Below are 25,058 nucleotides of genomic sequence, written 5' to 3' on the forward strand. Positions count from 1 at the left end.
ATAACTTTAGAACATAACAAAATTGCTAAATGTGAGGAATTTCATCTAAACAAAAATATGCATTATAATGTAGAAAATTTTAATTGTACATTACTATGAAATTTAATTTATCTTAATGGCTTATTAAAGTTTGACTAAAGGGAGATTTCAAAGAGAAATCAGCACTATTATAGAGAAAAGAAAAAACTGTTGGCAATAATGGTCAAATAAAGATTTTTCAAATTGAAAGTAAATGTGTTATCACCAATTTCTAGGGAAACCAAATGAACAAAATGTGCAATTTTACAAAGATTATGTTGTGCAAACCCCTCAGGGCATCTTTAGTGATAAGAATTCCATTCTCCATTTGGGCATATGATTCTCAGGTATAAGAATTTAAAGATCATTTGAACCTAACAATATTCCATGGGATTTACTGTGCAAAGTACCAATCGGTATCTTTTTGTTTTTGTTTTGGAGAAGGAGTTGTGAAAAATTCAATTAAATAATGTTCTTGGCAATAGGTTGAAAATTCCAATGTGACTTACCAATTGGATACTTGAAAGGTTAGAGAAACGTGCTGCAGGAATTTTTGTGCCAAGAGGCAAGCAACCAAACCTAAGGGTAATACAGGCCCTAGAAATAACCTGGCAATCACCCTGTCCTTTCCATCTATCTTTGAAGGATAAGGGGATGATGACTTTCAGAGGCCCCTTCCATTCCTCAGGTAGCCAAAAATTTAAGTGTGTGGCCAAATGGGAAATTCTCAGACACAGGAAGATGAGAGGGTTGGGAAAGGCAATCCTCTGGTGATGGAGAAGGGGAAGCCCAGGTACTCCAGGGATGGCTGTTTTCCAAATAAAACAGTTAACAGAGGTACAGGGTACTAAGGAGACATCTCATCAACGTAGGAATGCTAAGGCTGGACTAAGGTCTGCATCCTTCTGAGATTCCATCAGGAGAAAGAAAGCACCTCCCTTAATCTGAAAATGCAGGCATTTGATTCAGTACAGTTCTTCTCTGTTGAAATGGATAACCTGTGTGCATCTTATTCCCTACCTATTCTTCCATTCAAGTTAAAGTTATTCATCCTATGAAGGAGGGAGGTGAACTCAATACTATTGATCTGTGGGAGGTTCCAAGCAAGATTTCAAACTAATCACCATGTTGGAGATAAGGCATCTGAGTTACAGAAGTGAAATGATTTACTTCAAGTTAGGATTAAGATAAGATCCTATCAGTTTAGGGACTTCTCTAGAAAACAGTGCATTTTGTTCCACACATAGATTTTAATCTTAGGTAAGAAAAATAAATAAATTTATTGTTCCTTATTCCTCTTCCTTTCAATTCCCTGGAAGATAAGCATTTTCCAGTAACTATTTAAAGTGCCCAGTTAGTGGGCACTGACTCAGTTTCAGAACACAAGAGGAATTCTTACATGAGTTCTTGTTATTGTACAACTCAGGTACGTAGTGCTACTTCTTTCACAAATTTATGTCAAGTAAGAAAGTAAAATACAGGTGTGCCCACTTTACATTCAGGAAACTGACTGAATTACCAATAATCTCTGATGGAACTGTGATGCAGAATCAGCTAGAACACTAGGATGTCCTGTTTGTCCCAACTATAAGGAGGGAAAAAGGAAATAAAAACAAAGAAAGTCTTCATAATCCTGGAAGAGTTAGTTGTCTGAGTGCCTACCCAATCAATGACTTAATAAAAGGAAAAAGAAAAAAAAACTCTCCATGTCTAATTTCAAAATCCATTTGAGAAAACTGAACAGTCACTGCTTTGAAGCCTAAACACAGTTCTTTCTGGTAAATCCTATTACACAAATCCCACAATAATCTTTCTCCACTTTGTAAAGTAGTTCAACTTTACCAAGACATTTTTAAGTTGGCCATAGCATTTTAGTCTAGCTCTCAAACTCTCCAGATAAGAATCACCCAAATTATTTGTCAAAAGCATAGATTCCAAATATAGATCTGGACCATTCTAGAGTTAATGAGGATGTATCCTATCTAGTTCCTTGATTTTGATCCATGATGCTATTAGTTTAAGGACCTGAATTAACTTTAAATAGGCTCATTTTGTATAATAAGTATAAACTTATTATATGTGCATATATAAAATGACTTGTAGTATGCTTTTTGCAGATGAGCTTTTTAAAATTTCTCATAATTACCAAGGGAAACACACAGATACCAATCTAATTTTATGAATGTGATGTAGAGACCTGGGAATCTTGTCTTTAGACCATATTAAATTTAATATGAAAGGGAAATAAGGTTAGAGAATTAATGTATATCAAATTGTATCTAATGCTTGAATCATTTTGGAGAATTCAGCTATTGGGGGGAATAATCTTAGTAAGATGAGATACCCTCACTTCTGATGGGGATAATATATTTAGCAAGTTACTAACTAGATTTTCTTCTCCAAAGGAAATATTTATAAGGTACCCTGGGATTTCTAAACACAATATAGACTAACTTTGAAAAAATTTTTATGAATGAAAAAGTAATTTAAATGAACACTGCATTAAAGAAAACAGCACATCTGATTTCACAGACTGCAACAGAGGGCAATGTTTTCAGTAGCAGAGTACCCTTACCTGTGATGTTATTTCAACCTTACATGATTCTAAATCCTAGAAAGAACCTGACCCCTTCTATCACCCTGCTCTGGAGATCCTCTGATGGAACCCAAAACTGCTGACTTTCTTGAGAAAATGCTTCTCCAGGAAGACATAGAAGTTCCCTCAAGTCCATCAAATATCCCTGCATGAGCTGCTGCAGGAGATGAGCAGCAGGCTGGCTCTGGGCCAGCTATGTGTAAGGGAAGCAGGTGTGCTTGCGCATCTTTGGACCAGCTTCCCAGGAATATGCAGGCAGGAGCAAAAGGGCACCTCCCACCCCTGAGAAACTCAGCAGAGCCAAGCGCTCTCTATTCCTCTCCTAAATATACCCTCTTTCATTTACGGATTTATGCGATGGTATTCACTAAACTAGAGGCCAAGTCACAAGTGCACTACTCTTTATGTTCTGCACCATGCATTGACCCTACAGCAATACAGTCTACACCCAGACATTCTCAGTTATCCAGACCTCTGGATAACTGAAAACTAATCTTTTAAAATTGCTCTATCCTCAAGGCCCCCTAAGATGGCAGAGCTGGTTGTATGCCGGCACTGTAAACCTGCTTCTTCCTGCTTGCCAGCTGCCTGACTCCCAAGATCAATCTCTGGGATGCCTCCGATCCCCACCACCCTCTTCTCTTTTCTTGAGAGCTCTTCCTTAAGAAGAGCCTGGCTTTCTCAAGCTTCTCACTTTCACTTGAAAAGACAGGCCAATCAGATGGCCATCCAAATATGCTCCAGAAAGTCTTGGGTATTCAACTCTGCTTAGCTGTTTTCATCACTTACTGCTTAAAGTTTTTTCTCTGGAACTCAAAAGGACTTTTGGCAGAAGAAGCCTGAGGGGAGAACAGGGTTGATTTCTAGATAATCCAGTCTGCAGTAGCACTCAGGCTCACTTAAGTCTGTTGTTAGAGACATATTAAGTTCTATTCAATATTTTAAATATAGCTTCATTATCACCATAAACTGACTCCTGGCTGTATTTTGTATTCATTAATTTGCTTTAATTCAAGGAAAAATGTAAATATGGATGCAAGCACTATGTTAAAAAAGTCACCCAAAATTCAGCTCACAATTTACTCTTTTAGAAATTACTTCAAAATTTAAATCACTGAAGAGTACTTACTGTGGCATGATAATTTCTATACATGGGCATTTTTAGTATCTTTGTCAGGTAATCCTCTAGTTGTTTCTGTAATGCAAATATTTTAGATAAGAATTAATATAGCCATAGAAAAATTTAAATAGTGATAATGACAAAATCATCATTTCATCTTAACCTCTGTAAGTTATTTAAATATTTGCTAATATTATCACTGGGCAAGGAACCCTGAATAGCATTAAGGTATTATTTCTATCGTTTTTCTTCAATTATTATTTAAATCTCTTCTTGCTATTTAATATTCCACATGCATAGGTCTTTTATAAATTGCTAACAAGACCTGAGCTGTATATGTTTTTAATAGCTATTAGAACAGGATTTGTTCATGGTAGGTAATTTCAAGTCATTTGTTGATTTTACCAAAACACCTGTGTATTTTCAATCCCAGCATTTAATTTACCGGTAGATTCATCATAATTTTTAAATATTTTTCAAGTAAAAAGGAAGGAAAATGTTAAAAGAAAGACTTTCTAACATTGATTTTTCAAATATGTTAAAATGTGTGTGTACGGGGCAAGCGGAGGTTTATAGACTTGGCGAATTGGAGTAACATATATCAAGTATATTGACCTTGACACATAAGCCAGCACCTTTTTGCTGAATCACTGAGGGTTAATAGGTATAATCACTTTTAGTTGGGTTCATACATGTGCACACAATAACCAGAAATTGGGTAATTTTATATGTCTAGGTTATCTTGGAAAATATTTAGTCCAGACCCCTAAAAAGATTTTAAACAAGATAACTACAAAAGAAAAAATAAAATATTCCCTCTGAAGCATAAAAATTTTCAGATTATAAAACAGAATGCACAGAAATGAACAAATTACCGATTAACATCCTAATAAAAAATACAAGTCCCCCCCCCCCTTGCAGTACCAACCGTAGCAGGGTGGCAAACATGTCTCTTGTCTTGAGTTTCCCATTCTAGCATGCGAGTCTGTGCTCAGCCTACTCTCCTAAACGCTAACTGCCCCACCTAGAGCAGAGCAATGCAACTTTCCATATTTAATATTTAAAATAAACTAACATATAGGAGCAAATGTATGGAAATAAATGATTTTAAGAGAGTAGATCTCAAAATCCAACATGATACGCTCAATCTTCAATTCACAACAAGTTTAGGGAGATACTAGGAGGAGGACACCTCTTCACAGCATAGCTACCAACACTCTTCAGTGCTAATACACATTCTGGATGGCTTGGGAGGATGGGGATGCCTAACTGGTTCCAGAGAAGCTCAACCTTGCTAGGGCTAGAGGCCAGCAGGTAAAAGAAACTGCAGCTGGACCCCTTCACCTCTCATTAAGTGCCACCTTTCTACGATGCTGCAAAACTATGTTCAAAACAACAGAAGACCATGTATGTATAATATGTCAAGATACACTCTACTCTCATGTATATCTAAAAAGAACAAATTAAAAAATAAAAAGCCCAATAAAATCAACAAAAGGGTGAAAGCACTTACCCTCCTACCAAAGAACTGTTCTTCTCGAATCATGTTTCCAGATGAACGGGGCAAACTCGGCATCTCTCGAGGCTCCTCCCCTCTGACGTTCTGTCTTCTAAACGTGTGTCTAAAACACACACATAATGCAAACATTTATTAGAGAATTCTTTGAACTCTCATATTTCATGAAATGTCTTATTTTTAAAAGAGCTTATTTAACTGAAAGTATCTACCAACAAGGGACTAGATGACATAGAAAACAAATGAAATACACTCCTATCCAATTTGTGTGTTGGGATAACTTCATCTGAATTCTGAGATGGTTACCTTCTGGTAGGAATGGGAATTCGGATAAAGGCTTTATACTTCAGCAGCTCTCTGTGAAATTCTTGAAAGTGCTTGAATTTCCTCTTAACTTGCCATTTAAATTCCCCATGTGTTAATTCAATAGTGTATAGATTGATACTTGGCACCTACAGTGATAAACAAAAATGGTTGGTATTTTAGATAATAAAAACTCCAAAAGCTCTCAATGAAAAATAGCTAATTAATTAGTAACATGGAAGTATACTTAAGTTCAGCCTACATACTTTGCATAAGTACTTTAAGCAAATATTTTTCGAAAACAACTGATCACAGAAATAATATTCTCTTAATGATCCACATGATAAATTACACAGACACACTTTGGATTACACCATACTCCTACAAATCCTTACTCATATACACACACACACAGAGAATATGCGCACGCATGCGCACAAAACAGGGGGGGGGGGAAGGAGTCCAGGCCACAAGTACAAGCAATGAACAGGTAACTGGTAAAGGTGAGAGGAAAGCAGGAGGTGGTGGATGCCAGGAGCACCACCTTAGACAAATTTGTCCTTAAAAAAAAAAAAAGGCATAGCATGTCTTCTTCCCTGCTCCTTCTGAAACACACTGCAATGTCTTCCTTCACCTATGCCATTCCCCACTGCCCTGAGGCACTACCAGTGTTCAGGAAGGGTGGGTAGAAGCAGTTGCTGTAGTACTAAGTATACAATATATATTTGGATAATATAATACTATGTATTTTTATTATAACCTACTAACACTATGGTACCCATTATGCAGATGAGGAAATTGAGAGATGTTAAGTAACTTGTTTTGAGATAACAAAGCAAGAACAGTAACTAACCCTGCAGTCTGGCTCTAGAGTCTGTACATTTACCTCTTACACGTTATTGTCTCTCAACCTAAAAGCAGGCAATTAACATAAGAGGCAAAGGTCATCATAGAGATGCTCAACAGTTTATCAGGGAGACGTGAACCTAAAGCATAAGAAAAGCCTCAGGTGCTACACCAGGTGGGTGTAAACTGGGGATGAGCACGGGAGCCTGAGTACAGGTTTAGGTTGGCCTGGTGAAGGCATTTTACTCTAGAGCTTTGTCACTGTTTAGTGAAAACATGTGAATGAGGACTACAGGAAAAAAAACAGAGGCAGAGTCTATGGGTAGAATTCCATTGGCATTGCTTTTTGGTAACAGCACTGGCTAATCTTGAATCATGTTTTTTGTTGTTCTGTTTTGTTTTTGTACTGGGGATTAAACTCAGGGGTGCTTAACTACTGAGTCACATCCCCACCTTTTATTTTTTATTTTTGAGACAGGGTCTCACTAAGTTGCTGAGGCTGGCTTTGAAGCGATCCTCTTATCTCAGCCTATCAAGTTGCTGGGATTGCAGGTATGTGCCACAGCACCTGGCAGTATTTTTTTTTTTAAAGCCAAGTAGAAAAAGCAGTATCTTGCTAAACAAGCATTAGGAAAACTAAACTTTTCCCTGACTTGTACTTAGTATTCTAGTTATGATGGATATGCTTGAAAAGTCTAAAATGAAACAGAAAACTAGGGAAAGAGGAAGGCTCAGAGAGGCATCTTGCAATTTAAATTAATAAATTGCCTTCAATGCCACAAAGACTATTGTCCAGAAAGGGGAGAAAGGAGTATGCAAATAAAGATGAAATAAGAAGGAAGCAAAATCTCAGGATATGAGAATTTGGAAACAGTCCAAACAAAAAGACAAACAAAAACCTAAAGAATAGGGTCATAGCTGGGAGGAAGGAAAATGGAAGTCAACGTAGTAATCCACATGTATTAACAAAAAGGCAAGTTCTCGCGGGGGTTGGAGGGCGGCTCGTGTGGAGCCTCAGAAGAATAGAGGAACTTTGGATAGTGGAAAGGGGAGGGAGGGGGCATGAGGGTAGGCAAGATAGTGGAATAAGATGGACATCATTACCCTAGGTACGTGTGATTCTACTTTATGTACAACCAGAGAAATGAAAAATTGTGCTCCATTTGTGTACTATGAATCACTGTCTTGTATAGCAAATTAAAACAAATTAATTAATTAAATAAAAATAAAATGAAATAAAAATTAGCACCAAAAAACTAAAAAAAAAAAAGGCAACTTCAAAAGTGCTCTGACCCTTGTCGTAGACGTGAAGCGCTCCACCTCCAGAACTTGTGCTTTTATTGGACAGCCGGAGAGATACGTCTGTATATTAGGCTCCTTAAAGCCTTGAGTGTTATAGATAGCAGAGAAAGGGATATATCCTAAAAAAATAAAAAGTAAACAAAGTTATTCCAACAGGTGACAGTAGCATGATTTTGGCCTCCTTTTGAGAATTAATCGCTAAAATAAGCAAGCCTCTTAGGGGATGATTCTCAGCCCTGTGTTCTGATCTCTGCAAGGAAGACGGATCATTCGCTGGTTATTTCAACTGTGCTCTGCCAACCAACCCTGACGGGATCCCTTCTCCCTCAGATCCACAGGCTTTACCTTCCTGAGTCCTGGGATCCATGGGAGACACATCGTATTCCACCTCCTCTCCCTCGAAGTGGAGTTCCCTCGTGTCCAGATTTTCTATCAAATTGCTCATGTCGGCAGCGATTTTCTGCAGTGCAGAGGTATTTACCCTTGGCTCATTTTTCAGGGACATGTTAACTTCAGACGGTCAAAGCAATGGGGCTGAGAAAGGAAAAAGGGTTACATAATTACCTTTTGGTCCAGGAAAACCCTGTCCCACAATTTGAATCCTGGCTTACATGCAGCACCAGGAAGCAAGTCAGGTCCCAGTGTGAACCCCAGTTAATGCCAAATGACCTTTCAATTACCTTCCTGCTTAACATTTAAAGGATTCCTAGCTTGTAAGTTAAAATGGAGAGAAATACCTAATTGCAAACAAAAAAGAAAAAGAAACACCACATTGAATAAGTGCCAACATTTCTCTCATATAATTTTATGAACTTCGATAAATGAAGAGAGATGTAAAGGAAATCAATCTGGGAATGCTTATTTTGAGAAAATAAATTGCTTCTTAGCTATATAATAAATACATGAAAAGAAAAAACAATCTTGTAAGATAAGTACCTTTCAACATTTCCTAAAGAAAATTTAGGGTATTTCACATATCTAAATATGCAGATATAGAAATGTTTTTGTGATAACATAATCTTTGTATATTTTCTCTGTTGGTGATATTCCAATCAGAGTACACTACATCTTTGAGATATGAGGTTTTGGTCATGACTTTGTATGAGGTAAAATGATGTACGTGTCTTGAAAGGAAATTGATTAATATCCCTGCTCCTAAAGATACCTAAAGTGCTAGAATTACACTTCTCTCCTTTTTTTAAAGAAAACTGGTTCTATTTCATCCTGACATTTAATAACACAAGTCGCTGCACATCAGTACCCAGGGAAGAAGAGTTCATATAGATTTTATTTTTCATCTAAAATACTGTGATTTAAGCCTTTGGCACTGTCATCAGAATTGGTTGAAAATTTTATAATACTCAATATAGAAATAATCTCTCTGTCACAACCAGGGTCTAAATGGAAGGGTTCTCATACAGGTAATTCTTTTGCACATGTTCATTAATTATTGCAATTCACAAACATTAACTAAGCATCCACCATATGCGAGACTCAAGGAGTGAAAATATAAAGGGGAATAAGGCCACTACCTTACAAGTATCTGATGTGGGTGGGGGAAATAACTGAATAACCCCCAGTTCACCATTGCTCATATCCAAGGTCTTTCAGAGGTTGGAAGGTACCAAGGAGAAGATCCTTAGCAGGGTTCTCTCCTGTAAGAGCTCTCGAGAAGCTGGGTGCCCATGTAGGAATGCAATGGAGAGTCTCAGGCAACCCTTACTATAATTCAACTAGTTTCTAAAACCTACATACTGTTGTGTCTGGTACAAAGAAACCTTGTTTGGAAATTCAAAGATAGGGGTGAATGAGGGCCATTCTGGTTTGGATACACACACATACACATATATTAATTTATATGTATAAATTAATATATCTAACTTCCTAATTAATCATTTCTATTTTTCAATGTTGGCTACAGGGAAACCTGAAGCCAAACTCATAAACTCAAAACTCATTTGCTTTTAGCAAAATATAAGATTATCCTTGCCTATATCTCTTCCATTCAACTTTCTCTCCCACTTCTAATTTATATTACAATAATAGTTAATGGGTACTAATGGCTTAGCATGCGCCCAGCCGGTGGTAATCCTTTATAAGCTATTATCTTAATCATTAATAATAAACCGTCAAAATCTTGCTATTTCTCTTTTGAAGATGACAAGAGTTTGTCATCCTCTCTTTGTAGATGAGGAAACTGAGAAGAGATTAGATAATTTGACCAATGCTTTGTGGTGAAGCAAGTATTTCAATCCAGGTTTCTATGACCCAAAAGTCAAGGTTCTCAACCATAGTCTTTATCTTGCTATTTTTTGGAAATATGTAAGTGTCTTGGAATAGAGGGAAATGTTCATATAAACAAGCATCCTGGGGCAAATCCTTTTAAGAGATGACTGGCATAATCCCAGCAGCTTGGGAGGCTGAGGCAGGAGGATTGTAAATTCAAAGCCAATCTCAACAACTTAGTGAGATGCCCTTCTCAAAATTAAAAATAAATAAAAATGGCTGAACTCAGCCCTCCTTTTTTATTTATTTTTACTTAATCCCCTGGGTTCACTCCCTAGTACAGAGAGAGGATGAGAGGGGAAGATATGACTAATGAAAAAAACTGAAAATTCCCCCTGCAGCTCAGTCTCCATAGGACAAAGCCATTTCAATTCTTAAGGTCTTGGTTTCCTTATCTGTAAATTAAGGAGATTGAACCATTTCATCTCTAGAGTCCCTTTTATAATAAAACCAAAACTGTACATAACAGGTGCCATAAAATTGTTCAGCCTCCCATAGTTTAATGAACTTAACCCTTGTCCTATCCCAAGAAATTAATCCAAGTAGTTTTGCACTTGAATAAGAAGAGTAGGTGGCAGAACGTTTTCTAACCTGAATACTTTAATTAAGGTCTGGTTAGCCTCCATTTAGGAACTGTTGCCTCTGAACACAATTAAAATATTTATTTATTTCCTTTTCTCTTAATTCAACAAAGAAACACTTATTAGATGCCAAGCATTAGCTGGATTTTGCTTTATCTAAAATACAAGGTAATTAAAAGTTTAGAGGAAATGAGACAAGGAAAAACAGGTCAGATATTACATCATATCATTGTCACTTGTTAATTTTTATAGACTTTAGAATTTTTTTTATCGATTAAACAGACTTATGCTTAACTTTGCCAACTTTCTCAGCATAGCAGAGAAAAACAAGGTTATTGCAAATGACCTTCTTTTTAGGCAAAGTTCTAACATTAAAAATGCATGTTGATAAATTTATATTATTTTGCATATGTAATTCTTTTGCATTTTTTAATTTTTAATTTTATTGGTGCATTACAGTTTTACATAACTGTGGGACTCATTATGCCATACTTGTATACATATATAATATAATTGGATCTGTCTTATTCCTTGGTAACTTCCCTTTCCCTCGGCTCCTCCCTCCTCCAATCCTCTTGCTATATTCTGCTATATTCTCCTAATCCCCCTTCTATTTTTATTATTGTTATTTTAATTAGTACATTATAATTATACATAATAGCAGTATTCATTGTGGGACTTTTGTACATGGACATCGTGTAATTTGTTAGATTTTGTCTCCAGTACTTCCCCATGCCCCTCCTTTTTCCCTCCCTTTACTCTATTGGTCTCTTTCTATTTTCATGAGATCCTTGACACATATTTTTTAATAAAAGAATTTTAAAATGCGTGTTAGTTTTAAAGTACACATAGAGTAATCTATACATTACAAGATAATTGAGACAAATAGTATAGAGTCATTGGATCAAGTCAATATAAATATCTTATTTCCAATAGAGGAAAGATGGTGGAATGACTCTAACATAATTTTCCTAGGTACGTGCATGAAAATACCTAAGTGAATCCCACCATCGTGTACATCCACAAGAATGGGTCTAATTAGACTAAGACATATTCCATGCTTTTATAATTTTATCAAAATTAATTCTACTATCATGCATAACTAAAAAGAACCAATTTTAAAAAGAGAGAAAAGAAACATATTAACTTGTAGATGAGTGAAAAAAGAAACAGGATAAAAGCCTTGATAACAGCCTTTTAACGTTTATCTTCAAGTATTTATTATGTGCTAAACATAATTTTTGCACAATTATGTTTTTTAATGCTCATAACAGATTCTACTCTAGAGATTTAGTTAAGTAATTTGTCCAAAGTCACTCAGTTCATACCATGGTCCAGTTTTTAAAGAAGACTGGCTCTAAAATCTTATGAACTTGGCTATGCAGGTTTATAATTATTGATTTTATTTTATGGTTGAATGTCTATAAATTAAAATTAATCTTTTCTGTGAAGTGTATGTTCTGTGACAACAAGAGATGGCTTCTACTTTAATAAAAAATCGTACCTTGGAAAGGATCACACTAACCCCACCATGATTACAATGATGGAAACAACATATCCTGACATCTTTCTGAACTTTTATGATTCATGGTATAAGATCACATAGAACCACAGTGGGTCCAGGGGGTCTGCAGATTTGATCATGTGATCCCAAAGACTGCACCACCTAATAGTGGAAAACAAATCGGGTGGTTTGTCCACCACTGCCTTCACTTCATCCAACATCTGTGTTGCTGGTATCCTTGAATATCAAGCTATACTGACAGGTACACTCCTATATTGTCAAATCTTCACGGATTAGTCAATGTTTTCTTTCATCTCAAATAATCCATACTGGGGGCTGAGCAGCTGCCAGATTGCCAGCCTATGTTACCCTGCAGTGGGATAAGGACTTCATTGTTTACCCTTAAGATAAAGTAAATCATTTGTTACTGCCTTATAAAATTATACTGCAAGATCTTTATCTCTTTCAGTACCAGGAAGAGATGGTGCCAATGGAGAGATAAGAGCAGCTGTGTTTTACTTCTGTTTGCATCTATATGTGGGAAATAAGTAAGAGTTGGTTTCTGGTACTTCCCCCCCCCCCCCGCCGCCCTGGTTTTGAATACTAAAATTAAAAATCTTTTTAGGGAAGATTTAATGACCTCCTATGATTCAGTGATGAAATCAGAGGAATCTAGCATTTGTGTCTGATCTCAATTTCAACAAGATTAGGAAGCACAGAACATCAAAGAGAAGCCGATATCCTCCTTCTCAGATAATAAATACATAAACATTCCCTTAGCCATATACCACTAATAACATTATTAATGATAATTATTGATATTAAATTTTGAAATTAGCTAATATTTGCCAGATATTGTATAACATGCCAGGGACTCTAGAGAGAGATTAATCATATGACCTCTTTTAATCCTTACAACAATCTTAGAAGCTTTAATAACCATGTTTAAAGAGATGCTTAGGGAAGGCAGGAAATTCGCCCAGGTCCATGTGGTTGCAAAATGAGGCAGTTGGAACTGACCCTAGTTGACAGGCCTCTAAAGTCCAGCTACATAACAAACCAGTAATGAGAATGGGGTAGACGGAAGGGTGGGCCACCAAAAGTCTTTTACGCCTCATTTGTATATTCTTTATAAACGTCCCCCAAACCAATAACAACAACAAGAAGAAAACCCAGCATTTATTCTGTGAAAGTCATTGTGACGTGACTTACTTCTTGCTTCCCTTTCTAAATAATATGTGAAGTTCTTCTCTATTTTTTCCCTATGTGTTACTTGTGCTTACCAGGAGAAATAAACACAAGAAGAGTTCCAAGCCAAAAATCACATCCCAACGTATGGATGTGAAAAGAATTAAAATTAGACCATTTAAAATGAAACTGATTTATAGGGATTTCTTGTTTTCCCATTTTTTTTATTATGATGTAACTAATTGGAGGCTATATATCATACAATTCCCTCCCAGATATTATACAGTGCCACAGTCTGGCTGGGCACAATCAGGAGCCACTTGTCAAAAGAAACTAACTTTACTTTTAGAACCACACAGGCCAAACAAAACAGCCTCTCAGGAAAAACCCTCAGAGCCTCAACTGCCACCACCGCTTTCCACAAGCCTCTCTCTCCCACACAAGCTTCTCTCCACCTCCCACAATCCTCCTGCTCTTGAGGCCGATTGGCTGGGTCATGTGGGCGGAGCCAAAAAAAGTCCCCCAATGAGCAGCTCCGTGGTCTGAAAGGGCAGGGAAACAGCCCAATGAGCATCACCGCAGAGGAGCCAATCAGCTAGATGTTGCTGGGGCCGCTGTGAGCCAATCATCAGCCGGCAGCTGGAAGTTTGCTGGGGCCCCTTCGGCTGTGGCTCTCAACAATACAGAACATTTTTTTAGCAAAACAAACTTGACGTTCCCTAAAGTAAAATCATAAATGTGGATTTAAGCACTAAACTCAGTCTCTAGTGATGTAAGTCTTGGATGAATATTTTTTTAATTTAGTTGACTTAGAACAAAGTAAATGGCATTACCATATTTTACTTTACAGACTATATATTTTGAGAAAAATAACACAGGTTTTTTAAAAACCTCTTGACATTTGTTTGGATTTTTAAATTTTAAAAAATTACTTCCATAAATACCCATGGAGGGCTTATTATGTACCGTGCTCAGAAAGTTAGAAATCAGAGGTGTAGGAGGCAGGTTGAATGACCTGTGATGATTCTGTGCTCAAGGTCACTGTAACATGAGGCTACCACCAGCTCCAGAGGGTAAGGGTTCCCCCCTGTAAACTGGAAATAGGGCCATCTAGATCTACACTCTTAGGAAGCTTCGAGAAGTGATGTGATAATGGATGAATATCCAAGGTGATCTGCATTGCCAGTTACCACCTTTAATTAAAAGGTGACCCCTGGAAGGTGAGTTTCCTTCATTTCGGTATTCTTCAGGGCTAGCCTGCTACATGGTACTCGAACTGTCATCTCATTTAGCTCCTAAAACTGAAGTGTGGTCTAGCAGCTGTCTTTCCAACTGGGCTATTTCATGAATGGGGTCCTCCCATTCAACAAGTCCTGCCATTTCTGGACTATCCCACACAAATTGTAGAGAATCCAGTATGCCTCCCCTGCAAACCCAATCAGGGATGGTGGTCACCAGTCAGATTCAGATGCCACTCCTTTCTTTGCCCAGCTCCTTGGCCTCACCCCTTATTGTCTCCCGGGTTACACATTTCCTTCTTTATACACTCATGCACTGTCACTTGTTTCCACTACAATGGCTCCTGCTTCCTTTGGGGTCCAGTTAGTTTTGTGACTTTGATGACACCAACTAGTCCACAGCCACACCCAAAAATAAATGTGCACTCATGCACAGCATTTTGCATACATTTTTGTAGGTCTGTGGTTGTCTTAGGTTAAAAAGCCCTGTCCCCTGAGTTGCGCTCATGTTCTGATGTGCCGACACACCGTCTTCCCATAAGACAGGGACATTCCTAGGGTAGGAGAGTCAGCCCCATGGCCATTCACCACAGACACCTTGCTGAGCACCTGCTCAGCAAATATTTGTCATTCAGTCAATTAATCAGTGAGCTGTCCACAGAGAAACCTGTCAGCTGCAGGTTGGTCAATGCAAAACACAAAGAGGTATTGTTCCCTTCAGATCCCACAGATGCTCAGATGTGACTGGCTGCTGGTTGAAAGAACCCCTGAGAGAAGCATGACATGAAAGAGATAGGAGTCCAAAGCCATCACAACTAACACAGCAAACTGCTACCAGAGTGTGGTGAGCCAGGCTTTTGCCCAGGGCTTCTCATGCATCATCCCAGGTAATCCTGACAATGACTTCATAAGGGTGTTCTACCATTATTCCCACTTTGTAGATAATGAGACAGGTTGACCCAGGTGTCATAGAGTCAGTAAGGCAGCTCTCAGCCAAGTGCTGGCTGATCTGCAAGCCAACGGCCTGTTTACCCCCCTTCCACTTGTCTCTGTGCCGAGGTAAAGAGATGCTGTGCTGTGGAGTCACATAGCCCCTCTCCTGCCCCCAGCCAGGGAGTCCAGCTTGCTATTACAGCTGCAGTTGTAAGAGACAGCAATGATTCTCAAGCATTACCCTCCTGCTGAGCTCCACATCTAATCTGATCTCAGGACCCCAGAGCCCTGCAGTCTTCCATTTATTTATCCTTCCCTCTGGTTTCAGATCAAATCCTCCATTTGGTCTAAGAGTGATATTGCTTTTCTCCCCAAGGGGTTGCGGTCAGAGATGATGGCATTAAATCTGGATTCCCGGTGCCCACAGGCCTGAAGTTAGGAGTCATGTTCTCACTTTTCACTAGCTAAAAACAAAAACAAATCTATGGTGACATAAAGCAGGATGTTTACATGGTTCTTAAACTTTCCATCATATCTGTCACTAGTGAATTTCAACTAGTTTGGTATGTCATTCAGGTACTTCTAATAATTATCTTTATGGCCATTTAATAGTAACCTGAGAAATTGGGGCAGCGTTACGACACAGAAGTGCATGTCATTGAGATGTCATTGTTTCTAGAAAAGACAACCTTCTACCCAGCTGTTTCCCCAGCTAGTACCGAATTAGGACCTAACTGACGTCATCTTTGCACAAGTTTCTCCTTTCCTTTGCTTTCCTCTCTCTCCCTCTCCCTTTCCTTTCCTTTCCTTTCAGCAGTACTGGGGAATGAATTCAGGGGTACACTACCACTGAGCTACACCCCTAGCCCTTTTTATTATTTGAGACAGGGTCTCACTAAGCTGCAGAGGCTGACCTCAAACTTGCCATCTTCCTGCCTCAGCTTCCCAAGCCATTGGGATCACAGGTATGCACCACTGCACCTGGCTGCTTGAGTTATTTCTTGATTCATATGATTTTCCTTGAATCCCTTGACTTCCTTGGGTGGGCTTTTAGAAACATCCAAGGCCTCTGTTATCTGGCATGAGCTTTCTTACTAATTTTTTTTTTTTTTGATACATCCTAGAACTGAATATCACCCTCTTTGTACCATCTGCTCTAGTTAATCTGTCATCTCTCTGAATTCAGGCTTTGTTTTTAGAGGCACAAATGAGTGTTAAGGGAAATTGACATCTACTTCAAATATTGGTGATTAGGCACATCCTGCACCAAAAGGCACATGACATGCATCATATGTATTACTTCCTAATCCTCACAGCAATCTCCTTTTGGAATCCAGGATACAGAGCCACAGCAGCACACTGGGCTGCACCATTGTGTGTGGAGGGACTGGTTCCAGTGAGTGGGCCTCCCTCATGCGCTCAATCCCAGCAGCCTCTCTGGCCTCTGCTTATGGAAACCACTGGTCAAAGCCACTCTCACCCTAACACCACCAGCACGTCACCCTCCCCCTGGGTGAGGGCAGGGCACAGCATGGAACATAGCTCCATGTTTCACTGATCTCTGTGAAAGGCAGTGTCACAGCTGCTTTCTTGGGACACTAGTAGTTAGGCAACACACTCCCTTGCATTCTTCCCTGTCTCTCTTCTCACTTCGGAAGCTCTAGATATAACTACTCCCATGAAGCCCACCATGTAACTCTTATTCAGCTCTAGGCAGGAAACCTGAGCTAGCATGGGGCTGGGACCAGGATTCCTGAGCCTGTGTTTTTTCCACTGAACTATCCTGCTCCTGCAAATATCCATTTTGTGTTGAAGTTACAATAATAACCAAAAAGAAAATTGCATCATGCTTACAGTGTGCCAGGCAGGAATCCAGGTACTTTGAGCACATTAATCCTGCCTAGCCTGACAACAGACCTATCCAGTGGTTGCTATTCTTATCCCCTTTTTTATAAGCAAGGAAATAGAAGGCACAGACAGGTTAGGTTAGGTTATGATTGGATATGAGGTGTCCCCTAAAGCTCCTGTGTAAATGCAGGAATATTCAGAGATAAAACGATTGGATTGTGAGAGCTATAACCTAATCATTCCATCCTGGTTTGAATGGACTGACTGGGAGGTAACCATAGGACTGGGGTTGGCATGGTGTGGCTGGAGGAAGTGGTTCACTGGGTGTGTACCCTGAAAGGGTACAAACTCCCTGCGGCCCCTCCCCCTCTATATCTGCTTCTTGACTCCCCTGAGCTGAGCATCTCTTCTTTGCTGCCACCCTTCTGCCATGACATACAGCCTCACCATGAGCCTAGAGGAATTGAGTCAGGGCGGCCACCACAGAGTAAACCTCTGAAACCATGAGCCAAAATAAACTCTTCCTACTCCAAGTTGTCCTTGTCAGATATTTTGATCACAGTGATGAAAAACTAATTAACACAGGTGACTTGCCCAAGGTCACACAGCCACCTGAGGAGAGTCAGCTACCTGGTTTGTTCCTGTTTTTGTCTTGACTAGTCATCTGAGAAAAATCACTTTAGTTAGTGCTCAGCTTCCTCATCTAAAACCTGAAAAGAAAAACATCTGTTTTACATGAATATGCAGTTATCTGTGTGGAGGGCTTTATTAAACAATATTACCCAGAAAACTCCTCTCTCAGCATTATTATATGTTAGAGAAAGAAAAAATCCAGAACCTTCTAAGCAACTCCACCCAGAAGATGAAAACCAGCCCCAATGCCAGATATGTAGATAAGGAATGTGAGCCAACACAGAAGCCTTCTTCCCATCTCTCTTAATGACAACGCACATGTGAATGTGTGTTTGAAGAGAAAACAAGGAAAGGCCACTCCTAATTTTAAAACTTGATAATAAGTTTATTAGGTATGAGTGAGAGACTTTGCCAACCGCTGGGTTGACTTCAATCAATAAAATCTCAGTGGGGGGGGGGATATTCTTTATAGAAAAAGACTGATAAGGAAAAAAACTGATTAGACTTCAGAAAATCATATCCTTCAATGTTAAACGAATATTCGATGTCGTATAGCCAGTGAAAGAACATTCACATACGTGACTCAGGAGAGGACATTAACTGCATGGACACTTTTAGGAACAACTTTATTCTGGTTGATAAACTGTGCTAAGCAAAGTGAGAAAAATGTTTCTCTCTAAGGCACACTGAGACCACCACTGATTCCGTGAGGGAGCAATAAATGTCAAGGTAAAGATTTTCCCCAATAGGGTTCATCTGTATGAAAATGACTGAAAGAAAAACTTTTCTTTACTGGTTCCTAGTAGTAAAGAAAAACTGTTCTGGAGTACAATGTTACTGGTAAGAACTCATATGATCAAGAAACTATAGATATTCAAGAGTTTTAGTTCCATCATTCCACTATTATTGTTTATTTTTCTTAAAACAGGTCTTGCTCTTATGACAGTAGTCCCACTTAGCCAGAAGAACTTTCATTCCTTCATATAGACTTTATCACTAAAATTTTTCTCAGATGCTGTTCACAACACCTGTAATGCCAATGACTCAGAAGGCTGAGGTGGGAGGATTGCAAGTTTAAGGGCAGCCTCATCAACTTAGCAAGACCCTGTCTCAAAATAAAAATGGCTGGGGGTGTAGCTCAAGAGTAAAGCACTCTGGGTTCAATCTCCAGTACTGGAAAAAAAAAATCTTCCTGGGTATCTAAAATCTGATTCCTCCCTCTCATTTCCCTTCAAAGCAATGGGCAAGTAAGTCTCATTGGGGTGTGTTTATGAAGCACAGTGTTTTCAATAACCCACGAGACAAATCAATGGATGTGTAACTGATGTGATTCTGCAATTTGTATACGGGGTAAAAATGGGAGTTCATAACCCACTTGAATCAAAGTGTGAAATATGATATATCAAGAACTATGTAATGTTTTGAACAACCAACAATAAAAAAATAAAAAAATAAAAATAACCCATGAGACGGCCCACGGGCAGAACAATTCACTTCCCCTATGAGAAGAATGAAGTTGGCAGAGGCACAGATGTAATCAACTCCAGACATTCTCCAGGGCTAGTTGGTGCTCATATTTTGTCACAAGTGCTAGTAGACATAGCAAAATCTCAATTTTTAAATGATTTTCATAATTACAAAATAATGTTTGTAGAGGCAGCATAGTACCATGGTAGGTATGTGACTTTGAGTCAAATAACCTGAAATCTGATGTTCCTTAGGATGACACAGTTGCTTATATCTAAGTGTCAGTTTCCCAAGGTGTAAAATAGAGCTTCAGGTACATCAAGTACACCCCCCCAACCCCGCCATTAACTTCTGGAAATAAAATTGGTTAAGTGAATAAGTATGACCCCCTTCTACTACAAAGACAGGATTGCTGAATAAATTGTAATTACTTTTAGAAAATATGTAGTCAAGGATAATAGCAGTTGTAGCAACAGAAACAATAATGAAGGAGGAATGCCAGTGTCCAAGAAAACAGAAACGAGCTAAAGTCAGGTGGATGCACTGGAGCTGAAGCTGGAGGGGCCCGGGAGGTCTTGGGCTTGGATAAAAGGTTGGGTTTACAGTTCTGTTACCCCGAATGACTGTTAGGAGACATGATTCCAAGACTATGACAGCATCCGCACATCAGAGAAAACATTTGGCCTTTGGTTTTTTAGGATTGGCTTATTTCATTTAGCTCCATTCACTTATCAGTAAATGCTATCGTGTCATTCTTCTTTAAAGCTGGGGAATATTCCATTGGGTATATATACTACATTTTCTTTATCCATTCATTTGTTGAAGGGAATATAGGTTAGTTCTACAATTTAGCTATTGTGAATTGAGCTGCTATAAACATTTATGAGCTGCTATAAACATTTATGAGGATTTTGAGTCCTTTGGATATATACTGAAGAGTGGGATAACTGGGTCAAATGGTGGTTCCTTTCCAAGGTTTTCTGAGGAATCTCTGTACTGCTTTCCAGAGTGGTTGTACCAATTTGCAGTCCCACCAGCAATGTATGAGAGTAACTTTTTCCCCACATCCTTGCCAACATTTATTGTTACTTATATTCTTGATAATTGCCATTCTGACTGGAGTAAGATAGGATCTCAGTGTAATTTTAATTTGCATTTGCCTAATTACTAGAGATGTTGAACATTTTTTCATATATTTGTTGACTATTCGTATTTCTTCTTCTGGGAAGTGCCTGTTCAATTCCTTTGCCCATTTATTGATTGGGTTATTTGTTTTTGGGGTGTTAAGTTTTTGAGTTTTTTATATATCCTGGAAATCAATGTTCTAATTAAGGTACAAATGGCAAAGATTTTCTCCCATTCTATAGGTTCTCTCTTCACATTCTTGATTGTTTCCTTTTCTGTGAAGAAGCTTTTTAGTCCCATTTATTGATTCTTGGTTTTACTTCTTGCACTTTAGAATCTTATTGAGGAAGCTGATTCCTAAGCCAACGATAGAAAGTTAGGCCTATATTATCTTCTAGTAAGTGCAGAGTCTCTGGTCTAATGCCTTGGTCCTTGATCCACTTTGAGTTTTGTGCAGGGTGAGAGATAGGGGTTAAATTACATTCTGCTCCATATGGACTTCCAGTTTTCCCAACACCATTTGTTGAAGAGGCTATCTTTTCTCCATTGTATGTTTATGGCACCTTTGTCTAGTATGAGATTACTGTATTTATGTGGATTGTCTCTATGTCTTCTATTCTGTTCCATTGGTCTTCATGTCTGTTTTGGTGCCATTACCATGCCGTTTTTGTTACTATACCTCTGCAGTATAATTTAAGGTCTGGTATTGTGATATCACTTATCTTAGTAAGGATTGCTTTGGCTATTCTATTTTTTCAAATGAATTTCATGACTTCTTTTTCTATCTCTATTAAAAAAAAACCAAAGGCTGATTTTTTTTTTTTTTTTTTTTTTTTTGGTACTGGGGATTGAACCCAGGGGCACTTAACCACTGAGTCACATGACCAGCCCATATATATATATGTGTGTGTGTGTGTGTGTGTATGTGTTGTGTGTGTGTAGACACACACATATATTTTATTTAGAGACAAGATCTTGCTGGGTTGTTTAGACTAAGTTGCTGAGGCTGGCTTTGAACTCAGGATCCTCCTGCCTCAGTCTCCTGAGCTGCTAAAGTGAACTTAACAGATTTTTTCTGCTGCTTACCACCAAAGGAGAGACAGAATTTAAAGTCTGGGTTCAAGTAAATTAAATGACTTCTTTAAAAACAAGCACAACTCTTGATGGTAACATAACAGACACCAGGGTTCCTATAATATATCAATCATAATGTTACCTAAAATTATTAGACACAGAAGAAAGGAAAAAATGTAATCCATTCTGAAGAGAAGAGGCTGTCTATCATCTTGAGAGGTTGAAATTAACTAATGAAGATTTTAAAACAATCACTAAGATAATGCCCAAGAATGTAAAGAGAAATACATTCTTAATAAATGAATAAATTTAAAAATCTGACAAAGAAAAAGAAAAATTTACTGGATACACCTAGCAGACAAATGACCATGACCCAAGAAAGATTCGATAAACTTGATGACTGACAATTTAGAAATTACCCAGTCTAAGAACAGAAAGGAAATAAATAAATAAATAAAACATAACAAAACCCTTTAAAACAAAAGAATAGAACCTACAGAATGGGAGAAAATCTTTGCCATTTGTACCTCAAATAGAGCATTGATTTCCAGGATATATAAAAAACTCAAAAATTTAACACACACACACACACAAAAAAAAAAACCCAAATAACCCAATCAATAAAAAAAATAATGACTTATGTAACAACATATATTTAAAAATCTCACAGAAATAACTTGAATCCTAAAAGAACAGGGTGGAGAAAAAATGGGACAATAAATATATTTGAAAAAATAATGGTCAAAAAATTCACTAGATTGGTGGATAATTTTACAAATTCAAGAAATTTGGTAAATCCTAAGCAGGAATAAATACAAAGAAAATCAAACCTACCTAGGTACTTCAAAAATCAGGCTGCTGAAGCATAAAAAAGAGAAAAATCTTAAAAATCAGCTGGAGAAAAATAGCTTACTGTATTTAGAAAAAGCATACTAATCACCATTCATTTCTCATCAGACATAAATGAAGGTTATAAGATGATGAAATGTCCTAAAGCTCAATAAATATGATATTGAGTGAATAAGCAGTGGCTTTCCTCTGAAACAGCCTACTAATTCAAATTCCAAAGAATTACTCACAGAATTCAACATTATGATACTAAAATTCATACCAGAAGTTATAAGTATATAAGGCTTGCCTATAGGTCAATAAGTATTATAAACATGAAGAAATTAAAATTGTATAGTAACAACTGGGAATCAAACAGAGATCCCCAAAACAAACCCATGCATGTTTGAGTTCTTGGTTTATGAGAGTGGCATAAAATAATGATGCTAAAATTATTGGAAATTCTTAAATATGCAAGAAAATGCATTCTTTCCCTCAGAGTTCCTATAAGAATATTTTCCAGATTGTTCCTAAATGTAAGCAACAAATGGTTTTGGAACAAAATAGCTAAAAGTGAACAACAAAATTTTAAACCTTTGAAATAAAATAGAGTCAGGAGGGAATACTAACAGGACATAAAAAGAAAAATCATGAAAGAAAGAGATGAAAAAATCAACTACACTACAATTTAAAACTTCTATTATACAATTGAAAAATTTAAACAAAAAAATTAAAAAGAGAAGTCCATATTAAAAGATTTAAGTACAATATACAAAGAACTACTATAAATTCATAACAAAAGACCCAAAACACAACAGAAAATACACTGGCAACTCATGGATGATTAACTGTAAATTATCAATAAACCTTAACAGTCTCAATTTTTCCATTGATCAAGAAATGAGATACCATGTCATATCCACTGGATTGGTTAACTTTTTGCAAGTCTAAAGTTACATTGTATTGGGAGGAAAGGGAATTCTCATGCACTGCTAGAAGGAATGTCAACTGAAATAACCTTCTAGAAAACAATTTAGTGTTATCTAGTGTGCTGAAAGATGGTAGCACCTATCACCCAGTAATTCTTCCTCTAAGTATACTTACAATAAAATTCCCCTATGGGTGGTACAAAAAGACATATATTCAAATTGGCACTGAAGCACTATTCAAAATAAGGGAAACCAGACAACTGAAATATCTATCAGAAAGGATAAATTATATTTTTTGATAAATTGTATTTTAATGAAATGCTCTATAGCAGGGAAAATAAATGCATCAGAACTGCATGTATCAGCATGAATAAATCTCAACACAAAATTTGGTGGAAAAAATCTAGCTTATAGATTTTATTTAGGATTTTAAAATGCCAAGCAATCTTGTATGCCGATAAACATATGCAGAAATATAGACCTAGAAAGCCTTGAAAACAGTGGTGCACACCTATAATCCCAGCAACTTTGGAGACTGATGCAGGAGGATCACAAGTTCGAGGCCAGCCTGGGCAATTCTGTTTCAGAATTAAAATAAAAAGAACTGGGGATGGAGCTCAGTGGTAAAGCATCCTTGGGTTCAATTACCAATACCCCTGCCCCAACACACACACACACACACACAAAGGGGAGAAAAAAAGGAAGGAAATTATATACAACAACTTCAGAAGAATCATTAGCTTTGGGGAGGAAGGGAGAGAAGAGAACACAATCAGCACAGGCGGGAGGATCATGAGTTCAAAACCAGCCTCAGCAATTTAGTGAGGCCCTAAGCAACTTAATGAGACCCTGACTCAACATAAAATACAAAAAAAAAAAAAAACGGGGGGGGGGGGCTGGGAATGTGGTTCAGTGGGTAAGTACCCCTGGGTTCAATCCCTTGTATCAAAAAAAAAAAAAAAAAAAAACCACGAAGAGGACTTGGAAAATCAGTAACAATTTATTACATAGACATTGAATGATATATGTATAAGTGAAAAAATTGCTATATATGGATGCCACATGCACTTAAGTTTTATTTCCTAAATATTAATCTCCTTTAAAATATTTCATTTAAATTACACAATTTTAAAAACATGCTACTATATATAACATTTTAATAACGTCCTTAAACCCAAGCCTGGTTGATGATTCTTGCGTTCCTTGCAAACAAATAAAATTCATTGCTCTTTCTAAATTCAGCTGATACTGGTAACCCACTAACTTGGAAATATGAAAGATACTTTGAAATGTTTTGTCCCCCCACTGTTCATACCCACCTTTTCACATTTATATCTGCAAATTCCAACTTAGTTCTCCTTTCAACCAGTGGTTGACATAACACAAATGTTGGCCAGGCTTGGGGATCAGTTCAACACCCAGTAAAAAGACGAAGTTAAATGGGCCTGTACAGAGATTGAGAGCAAACCTGGCTTTGATGCTCCAGGGTTCTTGTCTATGAAGTTGGGGTATTCACTGTTAGTGATAATGACATTACGTTAAGGGGGAAACAATACTCAAAACGGCAGATGTACCATGTGGGAGGCTGAGGCACCTGGATTCTGTTTGAAGCCCACTGCGGAGAAGGGAAGAGTCTCCTGGGTTTGATTATCCATTCCACCCTCGCAGTGGTGTAAGCCTTAGCAAATTAGCCTCTTTGTGCCTCAGTTTCCCTGTATATAAA

The 25,058-nt window shown here is 37.8% G+C and overlaps 1 protein-coding gene across 5 annotated transcripts in view; it reads right to left on the reverse strand.

The window, feature by feature from the left end:
• Pld1 (phospholipase D1) overlaps positions 1-25,058 on the reverse strand; it is a 213,554-nt gene that overhangs the window by 120,200 nt on the left and 68,296 nt on the right. For all 5 annotated transcript variants that reach the window (XM_046422926.2, XM_058572275.1, XM_058572277.1 and 2 more), the window contains 5 exons: positions 8,047-8,235; positions 7,693-7,820; positions 5,557-5,702; positions 5,248-5,356; positions 3,744-3,809 (listed from right to left, as the gene is read on the reverse strand). In XM_046422926.2, coding sequence (XP_046278882.1) covers positions 3,744-3,809; positions 5,248-5,356; positions 5,557-5,702; positions 7,693-7,820; positions 8,047-8,206 — 609 coding nt within the window. In that variant the 5' untranslated portion in view covers positions 8,207-8,235. The remainder of the gene's footprint in view (positions 1-3,743; positions 3,810-5,247; positions 5,357-5,556; positions 5,703-7,692; positions 7,821-8,046; positions 8,236-25,058) is intronic.

The sequence above is a fragment of the Marmota monax genome, unplaced genomic scaffold, assembly GCF_021218885.2.
Source record: "Marmota monax isolate L192 unplaced genomic scaffold, Marmota_monax_Labrador192_F-V1.1 WCK01_AAM20220418_F8-fsc00110, whole genome shotgun sequence".
NCBI classification, from domain to species: domain Eukaryota; kingdom Metazoa; phylum Chordata; class Mammalia; order Rodentia; family Sciuridae; genus Marmota; species Marmota monax.